General features: G+C 32.8%; 2 protein-coding genes and 1 pseudogene across 2 annotated transcripts; all 3 read right to left on the reverse strand.

Moving 5' to 3' along the window:
- Positions 1 to 902: 902 nt before the first annotated feature.
- On the reverse strand, positions 903 to 5,252 carry LOC107842479 (E3 ubiquitin-protein ligase RMA3). The gene is made up of 2 exons (XM_016686351.2): positions 5,056 to 5,252; positions 903 to 1,775 (listed from the first exon to the last, which is right to left on the reverse strand). Exon 2 carries the CDS (start codon positions 1,768 to 1,770, stop codon positions 1,120 to 1,122), a length of 651 nt encoding a protein of 216 aa, XP_016541837.1. The 5' UTR covers positions 1,771 to 1,775; positions 5,056 to 5,252; the 3' UTR covers positions 903 to 1,119.
- A 5,602-nt stretch (positions 5,253 to 10,854) lies between these two features.
- On the reverse strand, positions 10,855 to 12,107 carry LOC124885144 (annotated as a pseudogene).
- A 2,198-nt stretch (positions 12,108 to 14,305) lies between these two features.
- On the reverse strand, positions 14,306 to 15,761 carry LOC107841345 (28 kDa ribonucleoprotein, chloroplastic-like). The gene is made up of 4 exons (XM_047396272.1): positions 15,633 to 15,761; positions 15,453 to 15,541; positions 14,781 to 14,864; positions 14,306 to 14,411 (listed from the first exon to the last, which is right to left on the reverse strand). The coding sequence occupies exons 1-4, from the start codon at positions 15,759 to 15,761 to the stop codon at positions 14,306 to 14,308; spliced, it is 408 nt and encodes a 135-aa protein (XP_047252228.1).
- Positions 15,762 to 23,965: the final 8,204 nt, after the last annotated feature.

Genomic DNA, 23,965 nt, shown 5'->3' on the forward strand with positions numbered 1-23,965 from the left:
TAGTGAATTTTCTCTTCTTTTTTTACTTCTAATTATTTTTTAATAATTATTTAGGGCCTTCAATGCCATGTATCATCTTTTAGTTAGGTATTTTGCTATGTTGCCGCTAAGGTATTATGCATACTTTCAGTTTTTGTTGATTATCCAAAAATAAAAAATAAAAAATTAATAGGAACAATTTTCTAAATAGCCAAGATGTTCAATAGGTAGTAATGTATTAGTCATAGTTGAGATGTCTAAATGAATTTTCAAGACAACTTTAAGCGTCCTCGATTACTTAAGCCTTCAAATAAGAAAATACGTAAGTTGCCTCCTAAATTCGCCTGATATGGCTCTTTGACAATGCCCTTTCAAGTCTACTATCATGGAAGTTATTGACCTGTTCAGAGTCTTCTATATATCAACTTCCAAATATGTCTAATATATCATCAGTTTTCATTAAATTGTGGATGTCAAGGCTGAAATGAGTTGGTAAACCAAATAAACACTGCTCATTTTGTAGAAGAATTCGAATAAGCCTTTAATGTTCCATTCAGAAACAAGATTCGCACACGCAATCTTCAAGTCATGAGCCTAATGACCACAAATTTGTCTGCCTAGTCTTCTCTTTCTTTGAACGCAAAAGAAAGTGGATTCATGACACAAGCATTTTCATCTAGCTCCAAGTACACCTGGACTAGCCATAGTAGTCTATTTACGGGCTCGCACTCAAATCGTCAATCAATTCGCTTTTCTAAGCCACATGAACAATAAAATTTGAACAATGATGCCAACGAACTTGCAATATTGGATTATCATGTCAGGGGAAAAGAACAGACAAAACACAAAATAAGCCTAATTAGTGATTTACACACTGTCATTCTATGCATGACAACTCTAAGGATCACCTGATGATATCAATATGGGCTAAAAAAATATTCACTAGGACATAGAACATGTATCATCTGTGTTGCCACTTTCTAACGAAACTACATTGTTTTTTTGCCAAAAGAGGCATAAAGAGAAGAAAATGAAGCAACATTTGTATGGTGCAAAGCTATTTCTGTTGAATCTCTTACTAGCCTATATTTTTCTACATGTCTCTACAAATGTATGATGAAGATAAACATTATATGAACTTCAAAACAGGAGTAGGCACAGGATGAAGTAACAGAACAGAAAGATGAAAAATCTGTTAAGAACTTGGTCCACTTGCATTTCTTCCCTCCTCATTCTAGGACCACCGCGTCCTCGGATGAGATAAGAGCTAGATGGAGCCATAGTAGTTGCATAGCTACCAAAGGCGGCTTGGGGGAAGTATTGCCGTTGATGTTGAAATGTGGGTTGTGGAGGGTGGAGAGAAGTTTGACGTAGTCGCTGATGTGCATGAGAAATTGGATAGAGTGTATTACGCGGTGTGATTGTCCCAATCTCTCGAGGCCTATGAGGTATGTCGACATCTGCCTGAGCCTTCTTGGGTTCAGACTCCAGTGATGATATTCCACGACCATAGAGAGGCACCAGCGAGGAGTTTGAAATGTGAGCTTTACAGACAGGACATTTAGATTCTTCTACTGGTCCAGGTTCAGAGCTCTCAACTTGGAGCCACTTGTATATGCAAGGCCAGCAGTAGAGGTGACCGCAGAGAGTGACTACAGGATCATGTGCTGAGTCAAGGCAAATGTTGCAATCAAAACAGGAAGCTTCATTTTCAGATGTTGTTGGATAAGGAGCTGAGTTTCTCTTCTTAACAGAAATATCTTCAGCAGACCCAACACGGGTGATAGCCATGAAATCTGTTAAAGATGAAATTCACAAATAATCAATAAGGCACCTCACAATCACAAAATGCACCATAGAAATGAAACACCTGTGTATGAGCACATGAAATGCACAAACGGGACTAACAAACTTTTGATGAATGATAATAGCGTGATCTTCATGAATTAATCAGTAATTAATTTGGGGTGCAAACTTAATAGACGTTAAGGAAAGCATCTCATTGTTTTCTCCTTCGCCTTTCTGTTTAAGCTTCAAATAGGAGTACGACTATGAAAGCAAGCAGCATGGATTGGATACAAAACCATGTCCCATTTAAACATCTCTTTATTCAAGCACTAAAACAATCCCTTTTCAGTCTAAAATGAAAGCGAAGTAACTATCTGAGAGTGCTTAGAGGTATGAAGTTAAGTGAATCTTACTATCTAAAGGAGCTACAAAGTTTCATTTCTTTTAATTTGACTCTCTCCTTTCTTGAAATCATTCAGTGAAAAATTCAGTACTTCGAGTCAATAAAAAAAGAAAAGAAACTTATGATTGCTTCCCAAAATTTGAATAGATTAACCTGGATTATTAATTTGGTTAAAAAACTCCAACATCCATTTGGATCCATGAATCTAGAAAACTCATCTGAATAAAGTCATTCTCTCAATATCATTTAGCCCCACGTATTAATGAAAAGTATCTGGAAATATAACGCCAGATAACATAAAAACAGTCTCCAATTCCAATCCCTCAAATCTCACCCCCAAGTACCAATGCTGTTTTCGTTTCTGTGTTCCCTAAATATAGAAGGGTATACACTTTAACACCATAACTGAAGCTTCTACTACAATACTACAACAACAACAACAACATACCCTATGAAATCCCACAAATGGAGTTTTGGGAGGGTATGCAGACCTTACCCCTACCTCATGAAGGTAGAGAGGCTGTTTCCGGAGGACCCTCGGCTTGAGTACAACAAATCAAAGTAGGTATGAAAAGGAAAAATGACAGTGAAGAAAACATAACAACTAATAACGGAAAAGTACAACAACAAAATAGTGTGATTACCGAAACACAATAAACAACAGAAGATGATAGAAATCAGTTGAAGCTTCTACAATGATGCTTATCACAATTTAACAACTAACTAAGTTTCAATCCCAAGCTAGTAGAGGTCAACTGAATGGGAACTGATATATACTTGTTAAATCTTTATAATACCACAATATTTTTACAGGTAACTCGGTCATAAATCCATAACAGAATCTAAAGTTTGGTTTCAAAAATGACAAACACCTAAGTTCTCCCAACCTATGTTGCTCGAAGACACACTCTTCAAAATTATTGATGGGTGCGTCTCGGATCCTCAAGAAGTAATGCACTTTTGGAGGATCCTACAACGGTGCAGCAAAATTTTTGGAGAGTACGAACAACATAGGCCGCAAGTGATAATCAAGAAACTGGAACAGTAAAACAGCAACATCTTGAACACCATTTTTCGAATGTAAACCGAAATAATAATACAAGATTCCTTAGACAACCGTGATTAATATCTTAAATCAGTAACAGAATCTAAAGTTTGCTTTCAAAAATGACATGAACACCGATAAGTTTTCTCAAGCTATGTTGCTCAGACTCTTCAAAAATGTTGATGGGTGTGTGTCGGATTCTCAAAGAGTAATGCACTTTCAAAGGATCCAACATGAGTGTAGTACGAGCAATATAGCCTCCAAGTGATATCATTTTAGAATGTAAAACCGAAATAACAGCACCAAGATTCCATAATAATCCATGACTAAGACTCCCCTGTTGCAATTCGTTTGTTTGATTTTGACTTGTAACGGACTTTTAAAAAGTAAATAAGACTTTTGAATCTTGTTGTTCTAAACTAACAATAAGTAAAATGTATCAAAACATCTTTCAATCTTGTGGGTTTATACATGTCAGGTTGAAAAAAATAACATTAAAAAGTTGCCAAAAAAAAGAAACAGGCATTTTTTTTATAAGAGACTAAAGATGAAAGTAAGATAAACAAAACTGAGATGGATATATGGAGAGAGTATCCCAATTAGCCAGCGGCGGGTTAGTGGAAAGAATCAAAACAACAACAACAACAAACCCAGTGTATTCCCACTTAGTGGGGTCTGGGGGGGGTAAGATGTACGCAGTCCATACCTCTACCTCTGATGAAGTAGAAAGGCTGTTTCCGAAAGACCCCCGACTCAAGGCACAAGATATCACACAAACATATAGTAAAGCACAGAAGCAGATGACATAACATAAATACGGCATCCATAAGGAATATAAAACAGAGGAAAGCAGAGGAAAGCACACAGATTCGTAATAAGCATGGAATACTGAATACGGAATCATAACGGGAATAAAAAATAAAAAATAAAAAAATCCCCACCAAGTAATTCCCTACACTAGCGACCCAATCTGGCCCTACTCTTCTGCCGTAATTCGCATCTTCCAGACCTTCCTATCTAGGGTCATGTCCTCGGTGAGCTGTAACTGTTCCATGTCCCGCCTAATCACCTTACCCCAGTACTTCTTCGGCCTACCCCTACCCCGCCTAAAACCATCCAACGCTAGCCTCTCACACCTACGGACCGGGGCATCCATGCCCCTCCTCTTCACGTGTCCGAACCATCTCAATCGTGCTTCCCGCATCTTACACTCCACTGAAGTCACACCAACCTTCTCCCGGATAGTCTCATTCCAAACTCTATCCCCTCGAGTCAGTCCACACATCCAGCGCAACATCCGCATTTCTGCCACCTTCATTTTTTGGATGTGGGAGTTCTTAACTGGCCAACACTCCACTCCATACAGCAAGGCCGGACGGACTACCACCCTATAGAATTTGCCTTTAAGCTTGGGCGGCACCTTCTTATCACACAGCACCCCCGACGCGAGTTTCCACTTCATCCATCCCGCCCCAATACGGTGCGAGACATCCCGCCCCAAAAAATACTATTAAGTGTGAAGGACCAAAATTTATTCCCATAAAAGAGAGACTAGAAAAGATGGCATACACTCAAATTTCAATTTTTCAGAAACTTCCAAAAGAAATGGTTTTTTTTTTTCTAATGTTGAAATGAAATGATCAAATTACAATTCTAACATTTTCCTATTAATAAATCAAGAATACTAAAACCCCTTTCATGGAAATTAAAGACCTATAATCCATCTCAAGCATTTAAAAAACAAAAAAAATAAAAATGATACCCATTGACAATAGAAATGGAGTGATACAGAAAAAATATATTGGAAAAGATAAAGAAGAAGAAGAAAGAAAAATCATACCGACAGATGAAAAACGCAGGGGAGAAAAATGGAAGGACCGCTACAAGAGGAAAAGCGGTAGTGATGGTAGGAAAAAGAAAATTAATGAGATAGGGTGTGACTTATAGCCTCAACCCAAATAAGGCAAAAACCTCTTGAAGGTCAAGTATGACAAAAAGGAAAAGAAAAGAAAAAGAAAAATTGTTTTATAGTGTGATAAAATATTTTATTCAACCTGAATTCATTTAATAGTCGCTCTACTCCAAGTTATGAAAAAGATTTTTTTTTCAAAAAAGATGTAAAACATTATGGGTTTTATGGAGACATAATAATAGTAGAAATATATTATAATAGATATTATTCATACAAGAACAGAAGTCAGCTTATGTAGATATAATTATTTACCTACATTGATAAACGTTATGGGTTTTATGGAGTGTCCCAACGTCTCTTTTTATCTCTAGAATTTTATTATCTTCTGATCGATATACCTCTGCACACTGCTGAGTTATTTGAGTTATAGCATCAGACTTCAGTTTAACTTCATTAGTCTTTAACTTTTCTATTTCATTATCCATACTGTCCACTTTCAGTGAAAGTGTAGTTAGGGTTTGTGTTGGTATAAATTATTTTATTAAAAATAAAATAAATATTTTAAAATTAAATTATTACTATATATATATATATATATGATTTTTTCTTGATATTAATTAAAAAAAGTGAATCATATAAATATAATATTAGTTGAGGAAACAAGCTACTAGCACTGAATTTGTTTTTCTTATTTTCTCAAAAAAAAAAATTAATTATTTTTTTATAATAATATTTTAATTTTAATTTTTCACATGTCTCTTCAATGTTAAATTACAGTGTGTTACATTTTCTAATTGATACCAAAATTGAAAATTCTTCCTTTCCTTTTTATACTAAAGTCAAAACCAAGCAACAAATCAAAACGGAGATAGTACTATCTATGTAGGGCGTGTTTGATAAGGAAGAAAATGTATTCCCTTTTTTTTTTGGTCAACAAATAAGTAAGTTTTTTTTTTTTTTTTTAAAATTATATCTGATAAGTAAGAAAAAAAAATTTGAAGAACCTTACTAATTTGAGAAAATAGTACTTTATTTTTTTAAAGTGCTCTATTTAGTTTATATTTATATTCTTTTTAACTGTTTTTTAATCTTTCAAGAATAATTTAATTAAAATATTCCTCTTATATCCTTATTCAAATTATCAAAATCATTAATTAAAAAAGAATTAAGAGTTTGCCCAATCTAAATTTAATTAGGGATAGCGTAGTAAAAGTACTTTAAATTTTATATGAGAAAGAAATTTATTGAGGAGTGTGCCCAACAAAAATAGAACGCTAAATGAATGAAGCATATGAGTTCGGTCATTGAAGGGTGGAAGTGGAGATAGTTATAAAAAAATTTCCGACTTCAATAGTCCCACGTCGAAAGTAGTTAAGTCATTTTCATAAATTTAAAAATTATATTTTTCTAAAAATTGCTTTGATCAGTATGTGTATATATATATAAGAGCTGGCGGTAATCCGTGCAGCCATCCAAACCTATAAATTAATATAAACAAAAAAAAACAACCGAAATATATAAGAATTTCGTATAGCTTATTGACTGTATGGAAGATTGAATCCTTTTATTCAAACAAAGGGCCTATCAGAATTTAATACATACTTGTGTTGAGCCCATGTGTCTAGCGGTTCTAACCGTGAAGAGGGACGTCCGTTTTGGTTCTTTTAATGGGCTTAAAAGTCACGGCTTGCTAGACATAGTCACTAAGAAAAAGCAAAAAAAAAGTAGTACTAACTTTGACTGTACCACCATCTCGAAACCAAACCAAGAAACTATAGTAAAATTTCTTTATATTTTGATTGAGTTTGGATCTTTCATGATTATTATATACTAGAAGTTAGATCTCTAGCATAGATATGAAAATAATTTAGCCGAACATAGTCTCAGCCAGAAAGGGAGAGAGAGTAATAAAGAACTTAACAACAAAAGAAATAAATACCTTAAATGACCGGATGCAAGGCCAAAATAGTAATTAACGGCAAGCTTTATTCCACACTTGAGAATATTTTACAAGAGAGAAGAGAGAGCACTTTGAGCTAGAGAGAGAAATGAAAAAGAGAAAATGAAAATTTCTGTCTTCCCTAACAAATGAAGGTATCTATATATATAGGAAGAAAAAGAATCTACAAATAGTATTATGGGTCCCACATCAGGTCCTATGTATAGTGAATTTACTGGGTAGGAATAGTACCAAGGGTTCTACATCCGGGTCCCGTATACTATGCGTATCACACTTTATCTTTTCCCTTTAATTTTCTAAGAAATTCTTCAGTTCTTGCTATGGCTTCATCGGATAGTGGTTTATCCGAGGAGACAGGCTAAGAATCCTGGACTTCTTCGTTGGCGATATCATCGTTGGTTATACTTTTCATGGAAGTATTTGACTTATCATGATTATCAACTGATTTTATCAGTTTTCTTCAAACTTCTTTCAAATATCTCTCAATCATTTCAATCCTATCTCTGTCATGGATAGTGATTCGCCTAGCAATATATGATAGTGTTTTATCCTCGACAATGTCATTTCGAGGGGCTATAGAATATTCCTAAATCGATCTTCTGATAGTATCCACTCCATATAATATTTTGTTTTAGGATCTTTGCGCATCAGTTTGTCCCAAAATTATTATAAAATATCCTATATAAGCAAGAGATTTGTTCTTTAGTGAATCCTAGTTCTGGAGCCCATTTATGAATCCATATTTTGAGGTATATCTACCTCTTCAAGTGGTATTTATTTCTTTTGTTGTTAAGTTCTTTATTACTCTCTCTCCCTCTCTGGTCCAGACTATGTCCGATTAAATTATTTTCATATCTATACTGGAGATCAGTTTCACGATCTTCTTTGGACCTATATCTAGATCTTTTTTTTCAATAAAGCTGCTCACCCTTTGAATATCTATGTCCTTTCTTCCTAGAAGTGGAAGCTGGTTTAGGAATACCGAATTGGGTACAAAAATCTCCTATATGAGATTTTTCTCTAAGCTTATCAAGCTTAATCTGTCTAGTTAATTTTAACTCATTACACAGGTTTAACCCTTCTTATGTACAAGCTACTATCAAATGACCATAGGTATAATTTCCCCAAGAAATTTCACCATAGGAGCCTCTAAGAGCTTTTCTCATCCTATGTGGCATGTCTTAGAGACCTTCAATATTATTTATCTTTTTGTGATTTTTTAGACATTAATTGAGTTTTCTCCTCATTTTGAATACTTATGTGTTTAAAGAAAACTCAAAAGTCGCTATATTTAACTCTATTAATTATATAATAAAAGAAAAAAAATATTATGTATTTAAAGAAACTCACAAATCACTAAATTTAACTTTATTAATCATATAAACATATAAAGGAGAGTTATAAACATGTTGATGTGACACCTCTATATGGCCTTCATTCTCATTTTTATTTTTCTCATTTTTTATTTTTTTCCTCATTTTTTTAATTATTTAATAAATTTAAATAATTGCAATAAAATTCTGTCACATTATATTTATCACATCTAATTATATCTCATGAGTTACAAAAAACCCTCCAACTATTTACATTCCCTATTTAAATATTATGTCTCCTTACCTCCCTTCTATCTAATTTTTATAATCTAACCAATCTATAAATAACAATCTAATATAAATTTATTGGATACTCATTTTCATTTTCTCCAAACCTTAAGAAAAATGGTGAAAGCACTTGCACTTCTTTATACATATGCTTATATTGTCGTTTTCAGCATCAAGAAAATAGATGTATTTTTAAGAAAACATTGCAAGTTGCATTCATCATAGTGTAGCTTGAAGGCTTTTTGCAATGTCCAAAACATTATTAACATCTTTTGGTTCTTGAAATCATATTCCAAATCAACACATTGAAAGTTATAGATTTCACACTCAAGAAGTTATTTTCCTTCTCTTTTTTCTTTTTCCCAACATCTTCGATTTAATTTAATTTAGTTTAATACCCTAATTATTAAAACACTTAAAGTTCTTTATTTTGTTTCTTTCGTATGTGTTCCTTGTAAGTTATGATTCTTAAAATATGAGGAATATTCATTTTAAAATATTAAGGATCATATTTATTGTTTTTTATATTTTTTTTCTCTTACTAATGTTGCTTGGAACATCTATTTAGTCAAGCATAATATTTATTCTCTCTTTAAAAGGAAAAAACTGTTGTTATATTATTGTTATAAAAATCATAACTAATAATCAACATATTTTTTCCTCCCTATTATTTATTTATGAAATATATTTTACTAATTTATTTATGTGTTCTTTAATAGGTAGAATTTTATCCTTCCCCTACGAGTTTTTCACTTATTAGAGGCAATTGATTTTGCTAAGTAAACTTTGATAATTTTCATTATTTTATTTATTTTTCTTTCTTATATAATTTTTTAATCTTTGTTGTTTTGTTCAAACTCTATATTTGAAACATAGTATAGAAGTAGTCAAAAAATGTGTTGCGATGTTTTTTTTTTTTTTTTTTTGCCAAAAAACATCATAATCTTTTTTTTTTTCTCTGTCTTTCTAATCACTTATGAAATCGTATTGAAAGTGATTTTAAAATTACAATTTGGAATCAATGAAACAGTTACAATTATAACATGTGTCTTTTTACATTTTTAACCTTTTACATCTTTCAAAATGAAACTCAAAAGTTGCAATATGCCAAGAATGAGTGTTATCATTTTATATTCACTGTGTTTTTTTTTTATTTTTTCTTTTTGTGCATGTTCTATTATTTAAAGTGTAAATGCAATGTTATTTTAACTCTCTTAAGTCTTAGTGACCAACCTCTTTTCCTAATATCGTAACACTGCATTTACTTTTGCTTCTATATCTTACATCGACCTTAGCCACGTAATTCATGTATAAGGCTACTTCATGTTAATTAGTAAAAAAATCAAACTTAAATATAAAGCACGACAAAACTTGGCGGAGTAGCATGAAGAGCAGGAGGAAGATAAATAAATATGAAAATAATGCATCTTAGAAAGAGGAAACGAAAGAAAATCAAATATAGAAACTAAAGGGACTGTAAGTAATAAAAATAAATAATGTTAATGAGCATGATAAAAATTAAACTTACAAAGAAGAAAACGAAAAGAAACTGAAGGCAAAAAAGGAAGAATTCTAGAAATATAAATAAATATATAGTAGTAATAAATTGAATATATTTAACTAGAAAAATTGACCGCGCTTCGTGCGGTGATAAAAGTTTAATTATTTTCTTCAATCAATTTTATATTTTCTTTAGATTTATTTATGTTGTGGTCATCCTAACGCTTTATGCTTCTATGTAATATATAAGTAGTATACAGAAAAATAATAAAAATAGAAAAGACATATATAGTCGCCGTCAATAAAATGATCCCATGTTCAATCCACAACCATTGTTTGTCCAGAAAACCTTAAAGATGCATTACAAACTTCCCTTGTTACCATCACAAAACAGCACGTCAATAGTATCTCTAGTATGAAGACGATGAGCTCACAATGCTCCTAGTGCTCCTTCTGAAACTCTTTAAGCTCAACCATATCACAAATTTTGAAACAATTTTGGGAATTACAACACATTATGCTCAAATTTGTAGGCAAATATATTTTTCGGCTTTTTAAAGAAGTTTTTGGATAAGTAAGAGTGCAAGATGATATTTTTTTTAAATGTGCATTTGATCATATTTACACATTACAAGACCTTAGGGGAAGGCTTGAGAGAGTGATGGCTTATTTGGGATGGGAAAACTTTTATTGTAATTCAAGCAAAGTTGCATAAAGTAGCTGATTCCAAAAATCTGGTACAGTAGGGAGGCACCAATGGCTGCAGTCTTGGACCATCCCAGGCCTCCTCTATGATTTTGCTTCTCTGAATATTGAAACGTGCCCTTCTTTTCTATAGTCTGTCATCTTCGTAATGTTGAGATAAACAAATAGTGCTTTCATTTTTATATTACTGATTCAAGAACTCTCACCATCCACGGATATGGACCCAATTGAGCTTCATTTTTATCATTTTTGTCTCTTCATCATAGTTTCCTCCTGAGTTCCATTGACCACCTTTAAAATGAGAAGCTGAGTATCCCCTAAAAAACATCCTAATTCTGCTGCTGTTGATAGTAGTATCAACTCGATGTGCCCATGTCTTCAATGCCTTAGTATATGTATCTTCCACTTCCAATTTGTCGTACACATGATTCCCTTCTTGAAAGTAGTTATTCACTTTGTGAGTTTTCTAGTGAGTCCACCAATCAGTATCATGGTACTTAATAAAAGAGCCATGGATTGTATCCAACCGTAGATTTTTGCGGCGTGCTCCAGCTTTATCCTAGAACTTTTATTCTTGAACTAAGAATGGCCATTTTATTAAGTAAATTGAGCATTTGAAATCCTTAAATTTGAAGGAATAAAATCCTTGACTTCTGAACTCACAGCGTCTAGAAACGTCATTCACCCTGTTCTTGTCATTAAGTGAGTTTCTCAAGGAACAAACCACAAATTCCCATATGTTCCTATTCAATGAATCTCTCCCAAAAACCAGTCTTCCCCCCTTAGCATCTTTAGCATTTTCAACCCATCAAACCTTGGGATGTTACAACTATGTGGTTTCCATCTAAACCTGAGATAATCTGTATCATGACGTCCATTCTTGAAATAATTAAAAGCATTATCAACAAATGAACAAGAACCCAATTTATAAAGAGGTTGAAGATTAGTGTCCTCTATCCATTCACTATAAAAAATATCATAAAACGAATAAGTGTCCTCTTCAATAGCAACATAAATCCAAGATTTTCTTGGAAAGTTTATGGGTTCTAAAACCGTACTGCTAGTTCTGTAAGAATGAACGGAAGAAGAAATGAGTCGAAATAATGACGAGAAGCAAGAATCTTAGTAGTGACGATGAAGATGGGGAGGGTTAAGGTGAAGAAGAAGAGAGTCAAGAAACCAAAAACTTGGGTTCTTGATTTTAGTAGAAACATTTTTGAGATGATGTAGAATTCCTTCAAACAAGCAAGCCACTGATAGAATGTAGTTCTTTGGATTGTTGGTTTCTCATTAGGCCCTCACCAAGTTACAATGTTTGTTTTAATTCATTTGTGCAATATGATGTTAGATCACAATTCTAACACACCCACTAAACACTTTCTAACTGATATAAAGTATACCATGATTTACTAAGTTTCCTTATCATTAATAAATTGTCAGTGAACTTAAGTACTTGAGGATGATAAGATTTTTCAAGTGGAGATGCCTCAACAAAGCCTACCTTTAAATTCAATGTCATTTTCATAAGCATCTTTGAACATAGACATTCCAACAAGGACCTTGATATGGTTTTCTTTTCCATTTTTGTCAAAAAAGTTAAAGATATTCTGTAAATCACAAAAAGAGACAAATATTATAATGGTCATTTCAGTAAAGTTACAGTATTTTACTCAATATGTGTAGATGGTGCAATTATGATGATCATTTCATAGGTTAGCTATTAACTATCTCCTTCCAAACACATGTTGCACAACTTGAAATATAGTACCATCTAAAATAGTTCACTATCTCTATAATTTTGCTCCTCACAGTAACAATATATTCCTAAAATTATCAAAAGAAAATTTTTGATCATCTATCTTGTTGAAGTGTTGAAATGGCAAATCAATGTATAAGAAGCTATAGATTAGTTGTATATCAGCACTCTAATCAATCTCCAACAAATTCTTAATTTTCATCTGGTTCATAAATATCTTTTTCTATTTTGAAATGCTATTAATATTAGAGCTTTCATACCGGGAACTCTATCTACCAAGACTTAGGCCTATAGGAAGAATTCACCAAGTGTCGCCTTTATTGAATTTGAACCTGGTTTCCAAGGTTGTTACTTTAACTATTCAATCCCCATCGCTTTGTAGTTATAAGAGCACCTTAGTAATTCTCTCACATAATAGGTCTTCTATTTAAACTTATGTCCAGAATGTGACTGATACAACATGTATATCAACTCTTCAGTACAAAATATGAAAACAACGTCTGCCTACTTCTTCAAGCAAACAACTAGTTTGTAATGTGGTAACTTAAATATTTTAGAGTTATAGATGCAAAATAAAAATAAATCCAAGAGAAAAAGCACACTGCCGAGAACATTATACATTCAGATAGCAATATAGAAGCAATTCATAACCACTTAGAATAGACCATAGGATAACATGCCCATAACTCGAATTTGCAATATGGTCATACTGCTTTTTCTGAACAGAGACAACCCCCTCAATATGAATTGTATTCAAGAAACACACAACTAAACCAAAAAGATAGGACTATAATAAAACAAAGGAAATGACCAGCAAACTTCCTCCGCACTCCTTGAAAAGGAAACGACGATCAATTTTGTTACTTTTTTGAAAAGGTTGGGGTTTAGGTAGGGTTAGGGATGATGATAATCAATCAAGAGGACAAGAAAGACCAACTATAATGACATCTTCAAGACATGCTACACTTCTCAAATAAAATATATAATTAACTGAGCTTATGCATAGCTGTTTTTGGTGAAAACATTCCAAAGCTCTACGAATAGGATCTTCCTCACTTTTAGAGGAAGAACACTGAGCTCCTGAAGCTAAAGTGTCACTTTACAAGTTGATAAAATTAGGACTCCCTTCATTATTCAGATTAATTTGTCACTTTATTGGGGGGAAGGTCAGGGATGATGATAATCAACAAAGAGGCCAAGAAAGAATAACTATACTGACATATCCAAAGACATACTAACCATAGAAGTCAAATCAAGAAAACTTATTACACTTCACAGATAAAATGCATAATTACCTGAGATTAGGGATAGCCTTTCTTAGTGAAAACATTCCAAAGCTCTATGAATAGGATATTCCTCACGTTTAGAGAAAGAACACTGAGCTCCTGAAGGCGAAGTGGTACTTTGTAAGTCGATAAAATTGGGACTCCCTTCATTATTCGGATCAATTTGTCACTTTTTTGGGGAGGGGGGTAAGGGATAATGATAATCAACCAAGAAGAAAAAAAAGAACAACAATAATGGCATCTTCAAGGACATACTAACCATAAAACTCAATTCAAGAAAACTTTTATGCACTTCTCAATACAAAATTACTTGAGCTTGGGGATAACTTTTCTTGGTGAAAACATTCCACAGCTCTACGCATAGGATCTTTCACACTGCTAACTTCACATAACGGTTGTACAACACTACAACTTTCTCAGCTTCTTCGACAGTTCTCATCATCATAAACCTGAATCCACGACTCCTATCAGTCTCCCTATTGTAAATAACCTACAAAAAATAAAATTCAGTTCCACAAATAATAATGCTCGACTGGCAAGCAAAGTGACAATGATGTATTGCCTTAGACTGATTTATTTATGAAAAGAAACGACTTTTGAAATCTCAAAGATCTTCTGTTTGTTTGCCCGAGAGTAGCCAAAGAATGGGGAATATGCACTTGACTTTCACATCCTCATCAAATACGACCTTGAACGCTCACATTGATCAATGTCTTCCTGGGGAGTTATCAACAATCAAGTGGACACCAAACCCTAAGGTGTTTAAGTATAGGATATTGATAGGAGGAACTGAACCAACTGGGCTTCAAATCAAACTTCATCAGTTTGAGAGATCACTGATATACCTGCTGTTGAGACACTGGAAAAACCTCATCCCATGAACCTTGAATCTACTGTTAATGAAGGTACTTGTTTCCTTAACATTTACCCTGGATATTTAAGTGCAATATTATAAACAATTTAAGAAACTGAAAAAGCACTTACTTACATTATACACGATATTAGAGAATAAATACAATTTAGCATCAAAAGGACTCTTGAACCTCCATTGAATTTACAAATGCAAAATTAACCTTCAAAGATTCCTAGTAGCACTACTTGTCAGAAAAAATTGGGAAAGGGTTCTTATTTTCAGCCACAACACTAAGTTACTAACAATAACATCCCAGTGTATTCCTACAAAGTGCAGTATGTGGAGGGTAGAGTGTACGCAGGCCTTACATCTTCTAGCTTGGATGTAGAGAGGTTGTTTCCGACATACCCTCAACTCAAGCAGACGGTCCAAGGCAGTCCCAGTAAAGGAAGTAATAGAAGTACAGAAACAACAAACTAACAATAATAGAAGGCAGATACTAATAGAACGGATCGTACAACAAAGCCCACAGATTCAACATAGCTATTCTTTATCTACTTTTAATAAATTAAGTTACAGTACAATCAAAACAATAGCAATGGAATAATCTCATCATTGTTCCATAAAATAAAAAGGACAAATATGACTTCGATAACGGTTGTACAACACTACAACTTTCTCAGCTTTTTCGATACTTCTTATCGTCACAAACCCAAATCCACGACTCCTATTAGTCTCTCTATTGTAAATAGCCTACAAAAAAAATAAAATTTAGTTCCACAAATAATAAAGATCTAATTTTCAATCTTTTTAAAAATAATCTCAAAAGTTGAGTCATTATTACCTCAGCAATCTCAACAACACTAGCCTGTTGGTAAAATTGAGCCAACCCTTCACTCTCTACATCATAAGGTAAATTTTTAACGAATAATTTTGCATCCTCAGGAGGTTCTTGATATTCCTCCGCTTTCATTGTCGTAATATGTGTAATAGTCAATCCTTATTGGGACTGTTTCTTTAATAAATGTGTGTATTATCTTAATTTTTTCACCAAAAGAATGAGTAAAAAATTCCAAGGCTGAACTCTGATGTGTTCCAAAAGTTTCCCTAGGTCAACTACAAATCACCATTAAGGAAAAGACTATAGTTCCTTCAACAAAATTCATGTGACACTCTTCTAGAAACAAAATATGCCATATAACTCCTAAATATTTTGGAAACTCCAGATTCTTTTAATAATTCAACTTTAAACCATGGCATGATGTTCTTCATCAAACCTTGATTTGATTTTATGTCAATTCAGTTGTGGCATATATTGTTACTTTTTGAACGATTATGGGGATGGAGGTGTCCATTATACTGGTCCCATTTTACCTATCCAGAAGCAATACAACACTAAACCCGCCTAGGCATGAAAAATAAGGGATTGTTTTGTAACAAATAATATGGATTACCCAGGTAGCTAAAAGTTGTTATCCAAGCAATAATATACAAAAAACATATTCCACCACCCGCCACCAATTATCTAAACATACCATTAAGGGGAAAATTTAAAAAGAAATAGAAATTTTCTAAAAATTGCCTCATAAGTATGACCAACTGGCTACCAGTTATAAAATAAAACATTACCTGTCAATAGTATGCAGTTAACAATGAGCTGATAATTGGAATAAAATTAATCAGAAAATCCTTGAAATAAGATAACATTCAATGACCGGTCGGTCAACCTTCAGAGAGCACAAAATCATAGAATGGCCCATTGGAGGAAAAGAGGAATAAAATGGCTTAAGGTTGAAATTTCAAAGACATAATTCAAAAAAAAAAAAAGCTTGACATGTGACATGAAAACTCATATGGATATTAGCTCATCTTCAGTCAAGCTCACGTTACACGAAGGTTTTTTAACCCAAGCCAAATTAAGTATGAAAACTCCTAACAAAAACACTAGAGGACTAAACTCAATATCTTATATAATGTGGGAGGAGATATGATAGCTACCTAGAAGGGAAAAACTGAACATCTTCTACAATATCATTATGTCCTTGGAAAATACCTCAAGCTTGAACAGTAGGGCCTTCTGCAGAAGGTTTTGGGTTACTTGCTCCAAATTTTGGAGACCTTGCATCTCCCTGGTCTACTGCCAAAGTAGACACATGATCATGAATGCTCCACAAAATAATTGATTTATCCTTTCCTACAAAAATAATTCCATGATTGCATTAGCTTTGTTGTATAAAAGCTTGGAAAAGTTCATATATCTGAGGTAACAACTAAAGAAGGTAATAATAACTGACTGCAGGCGTTAATGATAGTAAGAGGCTGAACTCTGAACCAAACACTTACAATATCCAGCTAATTGGCAAATAATAAGGCTTCCACACGGCTATCTTTACTTCACACAACCACGACAACTTTATCCATGATAACTAGTTTAATGCAATGTGACATGGATGTACAAAGATTGCCAGAATTATTACCAGAAGGATGCAATAATTACAGATATATAGACCAATCACAAAACTGTAGTCCATGATATTCTCAGCTTCCAAAAACTGAAAATGTATATAAATTTCTATAAGAGCAGCGAGCATAAAGTCAGTCATTCTATGAATATAAAGACATCAATAAAAAGAACTGGACAAAGGTTTTGTCACCTTATAAGCTTTTTATTCCAAGATCGATGCAATTGAAAGACAGTTTATTTTGAGGTCTTTATATGTGGTAGTTTCATCGTCGTCTTGTGTCTAGTTTATACATGGAGTAAGAGAATGTAAGAACTCATAGAGAAATAACCACATAAGGGACTATAGATGATCTTCTTCGAAACCAAAAATATTATAGCACTAAAGGGATATCGAACATACCTTTGATATCCAACCAGTTTAACATAGTGTACACCCAAAAACTTTGCAATCGAGGAGCTTCAATACTAAAAACAATAACCAAACACTTACAATAGTCGACTAATCGGCAAACAATGAGGCTTCCATATGGCTAACTTCACTTCACACAACCACGACAACTTTATCCACAACAACCAGTTTAACAAAATATAACATGGATGTACAAAGATTTCCAAAATTGTTACTAGAAGGATGTAATAATTACAGATATATAGACTAATCAAAAAGCTGTAGACTATGATATTCTCAACTTTGAGAAACTGTCAATGTTTATCAATTTGTATGAGAACTGGGAGAATAAAGTAGGTCATTCTATGAATATAAAGACCTCAATAAAAAGAACTGGACAAAGGTTTTATCACCTTATGTGCTCTATATACCAAGATCAACACAATTGAAAGAAAAAGTTGAGTTTGAGGTCTTTAAATATGGTAGTTTCATCGGCCTCTTATTTCTGCTTTATGCTTTGAATAAGAGAATGTAAGAATAATATAGCATTCAACATTCCACAACCAAATTGAATAGCGAAAAAAAGTATCTTTAGTCACTTGTAACTTTCGATCCATCCTACAGAGCTGATCTGTAATGTTCATTAATCTTGATGGATCCAATGAAATACAAAAATAATTAAAAGTAGAACAAATAATTTGATAACCAACTCTATGCAAAGTTGTGTTGAAATAACAAAACTTTTTTAATAAGCAGAATATAAACTGAAATGAAATTTTGTCAATTGGTGCTTATCTCAAACTCCTTTGGTTGTATATTATTTTGGTGAGCTTCTATTACTTTATGTACACCCTCATTCGTCAATTGTATACCTACTTATCCCAAAACAGAGCCAATGGTAGATGAGTGTAATAAATTAATGATTTGTATGATAAAATAATATTATAGAGAGAAAGGAAGAAATACCTTATGCTTGTTTTAACTCGTAGGGATATATATTGGAATACTTCTTTGTAAATAATATTTTTAATGAATGCAGGGTCTTTTATGTCATCATCAATATTTAGTATAGTTAATCCTCATCTTGTTGTTACTAGAGATACCGCTATATATAATTGACCATGGGTGAATACTTGTTTTGGAAGATACATTCCAACATGGTTAAGAGACTTTCCTTGATTTTTATTTAATTGTCATGGAAAAATATGGTGCTAAAGGCAGTTATCATCTCCTTAACTTGAATGTCCACTTAGAATCTTTAAGAGACATAATAATTCTTAGTATTGTTACTCTTGAGCCGATGTTCTTTTCAGAGATGATATTTATACTAGTGGACCAATTACCAAGATATGTAACAATCGATCTTGTTCCATTGCAAAGGCCTTCACTTTGGTTTAGATTTTTGAGAAGCATAACTGGAGTACCTACTTTTAAGTGTATGTTATGATTAAGGATGTCAGGAAATCTTAGGCTGTTTAAGAATTCTGGTGGGTATAATAAATCTTCATCATTAGTGTTCACACCTGATTTACACATATTGTCTGAGCTAATATATGATCTTCCTTCATCTGGTATCATTTTCATAATTATATCATTCAACTCCTACACCATTTTAATTTTGGGCATTATTATTGCTCTTTCTTATAAATATGTTGGGTCATTGTAATTCTACAAGAGTGATGGGTAAAATGCCTTGATGATTGAGTCGATTGGATTGTTGGATAATGTGATGCATATATCAGGAGGCAATTTAATGAGCTCATTGTTGACATAGTTATAAAAAGATCCTTCTCTAATTTGTAACAACTATTTGTCGAAAGTGGTAATTTTAGCAACCTCACGGTTAGTTACTCTGCCACTACAAAGTCACATATTTTGCTTTAAATCATACATAGTTTAAAATGGCAACAAGTATGAGGAGTTTAACGAAGCATCTATAATATCAGCTCGTGTTCCCTTCAGAATTACTGGTAGTATTTGACAAAAATCACCACCAAATATGACTGTAAGACCTCTAAATAGTTTGTTAGAATTGTTTTCATATTTCACTCGAAGGATATCTCTCAAGGTTTGGTCTAAGTCTTCAAAACAAAATTTATTTGCCACTGGTTCTTCATCCCAGATGATCAAAGAAGTTTTTAGTAGTAGTTCAGCTAACTGACTTCCTTGTTTGATTTCACAAGTTGATTCCACACTTATGTCCAAAGAAATATGAAATCATGAATGAGATGTCCTACCATTTAGTAGTAACAAAGCTACTATTCCAAAAGTAGCAACTGAGAGAACTATTTTTGATTGTGATCTCAGCTTGGAAATTTTCTATATTCCATAGAAATGTCTTTTCAGTACCCCCATGTCCTGTTATAAAAAATAAACAACCTTTTTCATTGGAAACTAATGTCATTGTTTCTTCATACACTAACTCTAGCAATCATTTAATAGTGCAAATGATTTATCATACACTTCCTTTAAATATTCATTGTCACAGTCTAGTTCCCTATTAATTAGCACGTTCCCCCAGTTACTCAGCAAAGCAAAATCTAGAAGTGACATTCCATCTGTATCTTTCAAAATTTTTCCTATCTTTACAAGTATGGTTTTAATCTTAAATAATGTATATGCTTTGAGTTGGTTTTGAGTTAGCTGTAAATCTTTCACTTGAAATCTTTTTCACTGTAATGACGTTATATCTTCTGATAAAATTTCATTGTTGGTCCTCCATAGTTTTGCTGAATCAAATACTTGATAGTGAATTAGAATTGTCATAAATAGATTTCTAAGTTTATTTCTTGATGCCCAATATGCAGCTTCAGCGAAGCAGTCATTCCACTCTTTGTCATCATCCAATAACCCTAATACATAGCATGCCTTTTTCTAAGTTTTGTATGATACTCCATTTATCGTTCTTATACTTTCAAAGAAAGTTCTTCCTTTGATAAAGTTAAGTAGCATTCTCATATAAAACTGTTCTCCACTTGCAGGATATGCAAAGTAAATTCTACCAACTGTCTTGCCCCTTTTTTTCTAGTTTATTTTTTCCATTTGCATCCCAGTTCTAATGCATAGTAAATTCTGAATACATCAGTTCTCGTGTATCATCATTTTTTTGATTCACCATGAACCATTCTGTGAATTTTATTTTTACTACATCAGGTCTACTTAGTATGTTTTAAGGTCGTTCTTCCTCTTCAAATAGTATAGTGTTTTCTCCCTCTAAATGGAATGGCAAACACTTAACTGTTAGCTATCTATGATGTATGTCAAATTTGAAGATCCTCCGATAAGCTTCTATAGTTGATATATATCTACAGTCTAGATATCTTTTGATCTCATCATGTACTTCAGCAGTATCAGTACATGTTATAGTGGCAGTTGCTTTATCAGATCCCTTATTGACATATTTAACTAGATACTTCACCGACCCTGAGTAATTGCATAGCTCTATATTTACGTGTGCATCAAATTTGACAATCAAATTCCTATTATAAGGGACAACATATCTGTTGTCTAACAGGATATTATTTTTCTTGAATTGACTATCTGTGTTCCTTCTCCTATAAATGGGAAATCCATCTATATCAAAAGTTGTTTGACTATTGAACTTCTTTGGAAAATACTTGTTGCATTTTTCTTGCTTTATACATGGGCATTGGGGATTGAGGTCTTCACAAGGTCCATGAATTATATAGTTGCTGACAACATTATAACCATCTGGATCAAATTTTATATCATGTATTTCAACTGTTATAATTGTGTCGATATGCTCTATGAAGGGACTTTTTAACGTGAGATGTAGGAAGAACAATATATGTGCATGTGGTAATCCACTTTTCTGAAACTCAATAGTATATAAACCTATATAATTAATGAGTAATATGTTGGTTATTATGTAGGATAAGTATTCATATTACTTACTATAATTTAATAGCTTAAATGAATAAGTGATGTCTGACATGAATATGCATAAGTTAGAACTTACAGGCGATTATTTTTCCAAAGGGCTGTTGCTTTTTTAGATCTTGCATTAGTTGAAAAAGTTTAATCTGGAATACTCTACATATAACGTCCACTCGGTTATATTCATCATATTGGCCAATTAAGTGTAGAATTTCATTTATTTATGGTCACTTTGAATTGCATGTGAAAATGAGGAAACAATTTGGATAACCAACCCACCTACAAATTACCATTGTATTTTGATAATTTTGTGCCCTATATTGAGGTCCACTAGTGTGCAACAAGGGAAAGATATACTTTTTCCTATCATTGAACTATCATAATCACCACGACGAATGGCATCCATTAAGCCAGAGTAAAGATCAACTCTGAGTTTTTTTTACTATTCCTGATATAGCAAAATCTTTCTTCCTTTATTGCCATGTAATCAACAACAATGTACTGTTGTAACAATCTACCTGCCAGTAAGAGAGTGTGCCCCTCGTTTAGTCTTTGTTGTATCCTGAAGCAATAAAGCTCTTTCATTGATAAATTTTGTCGCTTGTGAGTCTTGTTGTTCACCTCTGCCAAATTAATTCCAAGTCTGTATCCGTCTTCACCAAATGGGTGTATTAATGGATATGTCATAGACATGAAACTTGGGTGTAAATTTGTAATTCTTTGAAGTCCATTTTTTCAATGCTCTACAACAATATCTCGTTGGAAGTTTTCATTTGTAAGATCACCAACAATTAATCCCACTACTTTAGAAGTGGTGGGTATATTGTATAGTCGACTATCTCTTGTCTTGTTAGATAGAAGTCGTAGGTGAAGTACAGATTCAAGATGCTGTTTATATATATCCCTAGCCATTCAAAATGTTTTTACCAGAATATTATGCTTGTCTAGTATTTCGAATAAGGACTGGACAATTTTGGGATCAACATCTTCTTGCGATAGATAATTTATTCTGTTGGTTATCTAATTTTTAGTATCATGTATTTATATTGCTGAGCAAACTATGGGGTTTTACTAATTTCAGGCAATAAAGATCCTATGTGATGGTAATTCTGACCGCTCATTCTAAAAACATTTGGCCCCTTTGAGTGATTGATAGATCCATCCACTCGGCCTCCCATAGATGTAAATGCAAATATAGAGTTATAGGTCCTGATATTTTTACAAAAATTTGTACCTAATTTTCCATATTCTATTCCCAATAGATACTTGAGATATGGTGGTGGTTCACTCAATAACGACAGTTGGACCCGACCTCCTTCCATATAGAAAAATAAGAATACAGGTTTTTTTGTCGGTACCATTTTATTTTTCTGCTCTTCATACCATAAAAGTGAACCATAATATTGGCATGTGTACTTTGGGGGGCCAAAATTCCAACTTGTTGTGCAATGACCTGTCAAATTAAAAGTTATAAATATAAACATAATGATTTTATAGGTAGTTAATGATTTTTTAAGTTTCATAGATGAATAAAAAGTAGTATTTTTGCATTTTTTAAAGAGATAAATGGTGATACATATTAACATACCCGTTTGATAAATTGAATCATGTGTGCCTGATAAGTTTATTAGCTTCATCAACTTTGTGAATCTATTGATAAAACGTATAAGCTGGAATATTTTTTTGTTGGGGATGCTTCTTATATTATTTCAATTAGTGCAATCTTTCTCTTCAATCTAGAATACTTGCATCTATTGTTTTTTTATAGAAGCAACTTCCTCTTTAATTTGACTACATTCAATTATTGATTCATTTCTATTCAATTGAATTTTCAGCATCTGTTCCTACCGAGCTAATTTTGGTAGAAGCTATTTAGGAGGTTAATTTCTAGCGGAATATTCACCGATCCACTGTATTCTTTAAAAACAGCAGATAGTAGTTCCATTATGCCTGTTGCATATGGTTTAGAAGATTAGATACTATAGTTATATCCAAATAAATGTTAAAGTTGAAATTCATAGGTAATTAGTATGCAAATCACTCAAAATCAAAATGCTCAGCGGGGATGATGTCAAAGATAAAAAGTGGAATGCAATGTCTAAATTTGTTTTTGCTTAAATTTTTTTGATTTACTAAATAACTAAAGAAATTTCACTCCTTTCTTGAATTTATTCTCTGTTGAATTTGAGGATGAAATATGAATAAATGGCTGAATGGCTGTATGATTTGTGTAAAATGAATTTGAATATGAATATAAGGAGAATATGGAATTTTACTAAACATTTAATAGGAATAAATTGTTATTGTTTTCCAAAAAAAGTGTAACTGAATAAAATTAGGAGGAAAATCTGGGATTTGTCCAGTTGTTTAATAAGAAACTCCATTACTGATTTGTTTCAATATTGAATTTAGAATTAAGTGAAGCAAA

The sequence above is a fragment of the Capsicum annuum genome, chromosome 9 (genome assembly GCF_002878395.1).
Source record: "Capsicum annuum cultivar UCD-10X-F1 chromosome 9, UCD10Xv1.1, whole genome shotgun sequence".
NCBI classification, from domain to species: Eukaryota; Viridiplantae; Streptophyta; class Magnoliopsida; order Solanales; family Solanaceae; genus Capsicum; species Capsicum annuum.

Bases quoted from the DNA above. Each gene is read 5' to 3' on its own strand.
- LOC107842479 (XM_016686351.2), bottom strand. From the start codon at position 1,770: ATGGCTATCACCCGTGTTGGGTCTGCTGAAGATATTTCTGTTAAGAAG.
- LOC107841345 (XM_047396272.1), bottom strand. From the start codon at position 15,761: ATGAAAGCGGAGGAATATCAAGAACCTCCTGAGGATGCAAAATTATTC. The intron at 15,542-15,632 runs GTAATAATGACT...TTTTTTTTGTAG, and splicing joins GTGTTGTTGAGATTGCTGAG to GCTATTTACAATAGAGAGAC. The intron at 14,865-15,452 runs GTACAACCGTTA...TTAAATATCCAG, and splicing joins GCTGAGAAAGTTGTAGTGTT to GGTAAATGTTAAGGAAACAA.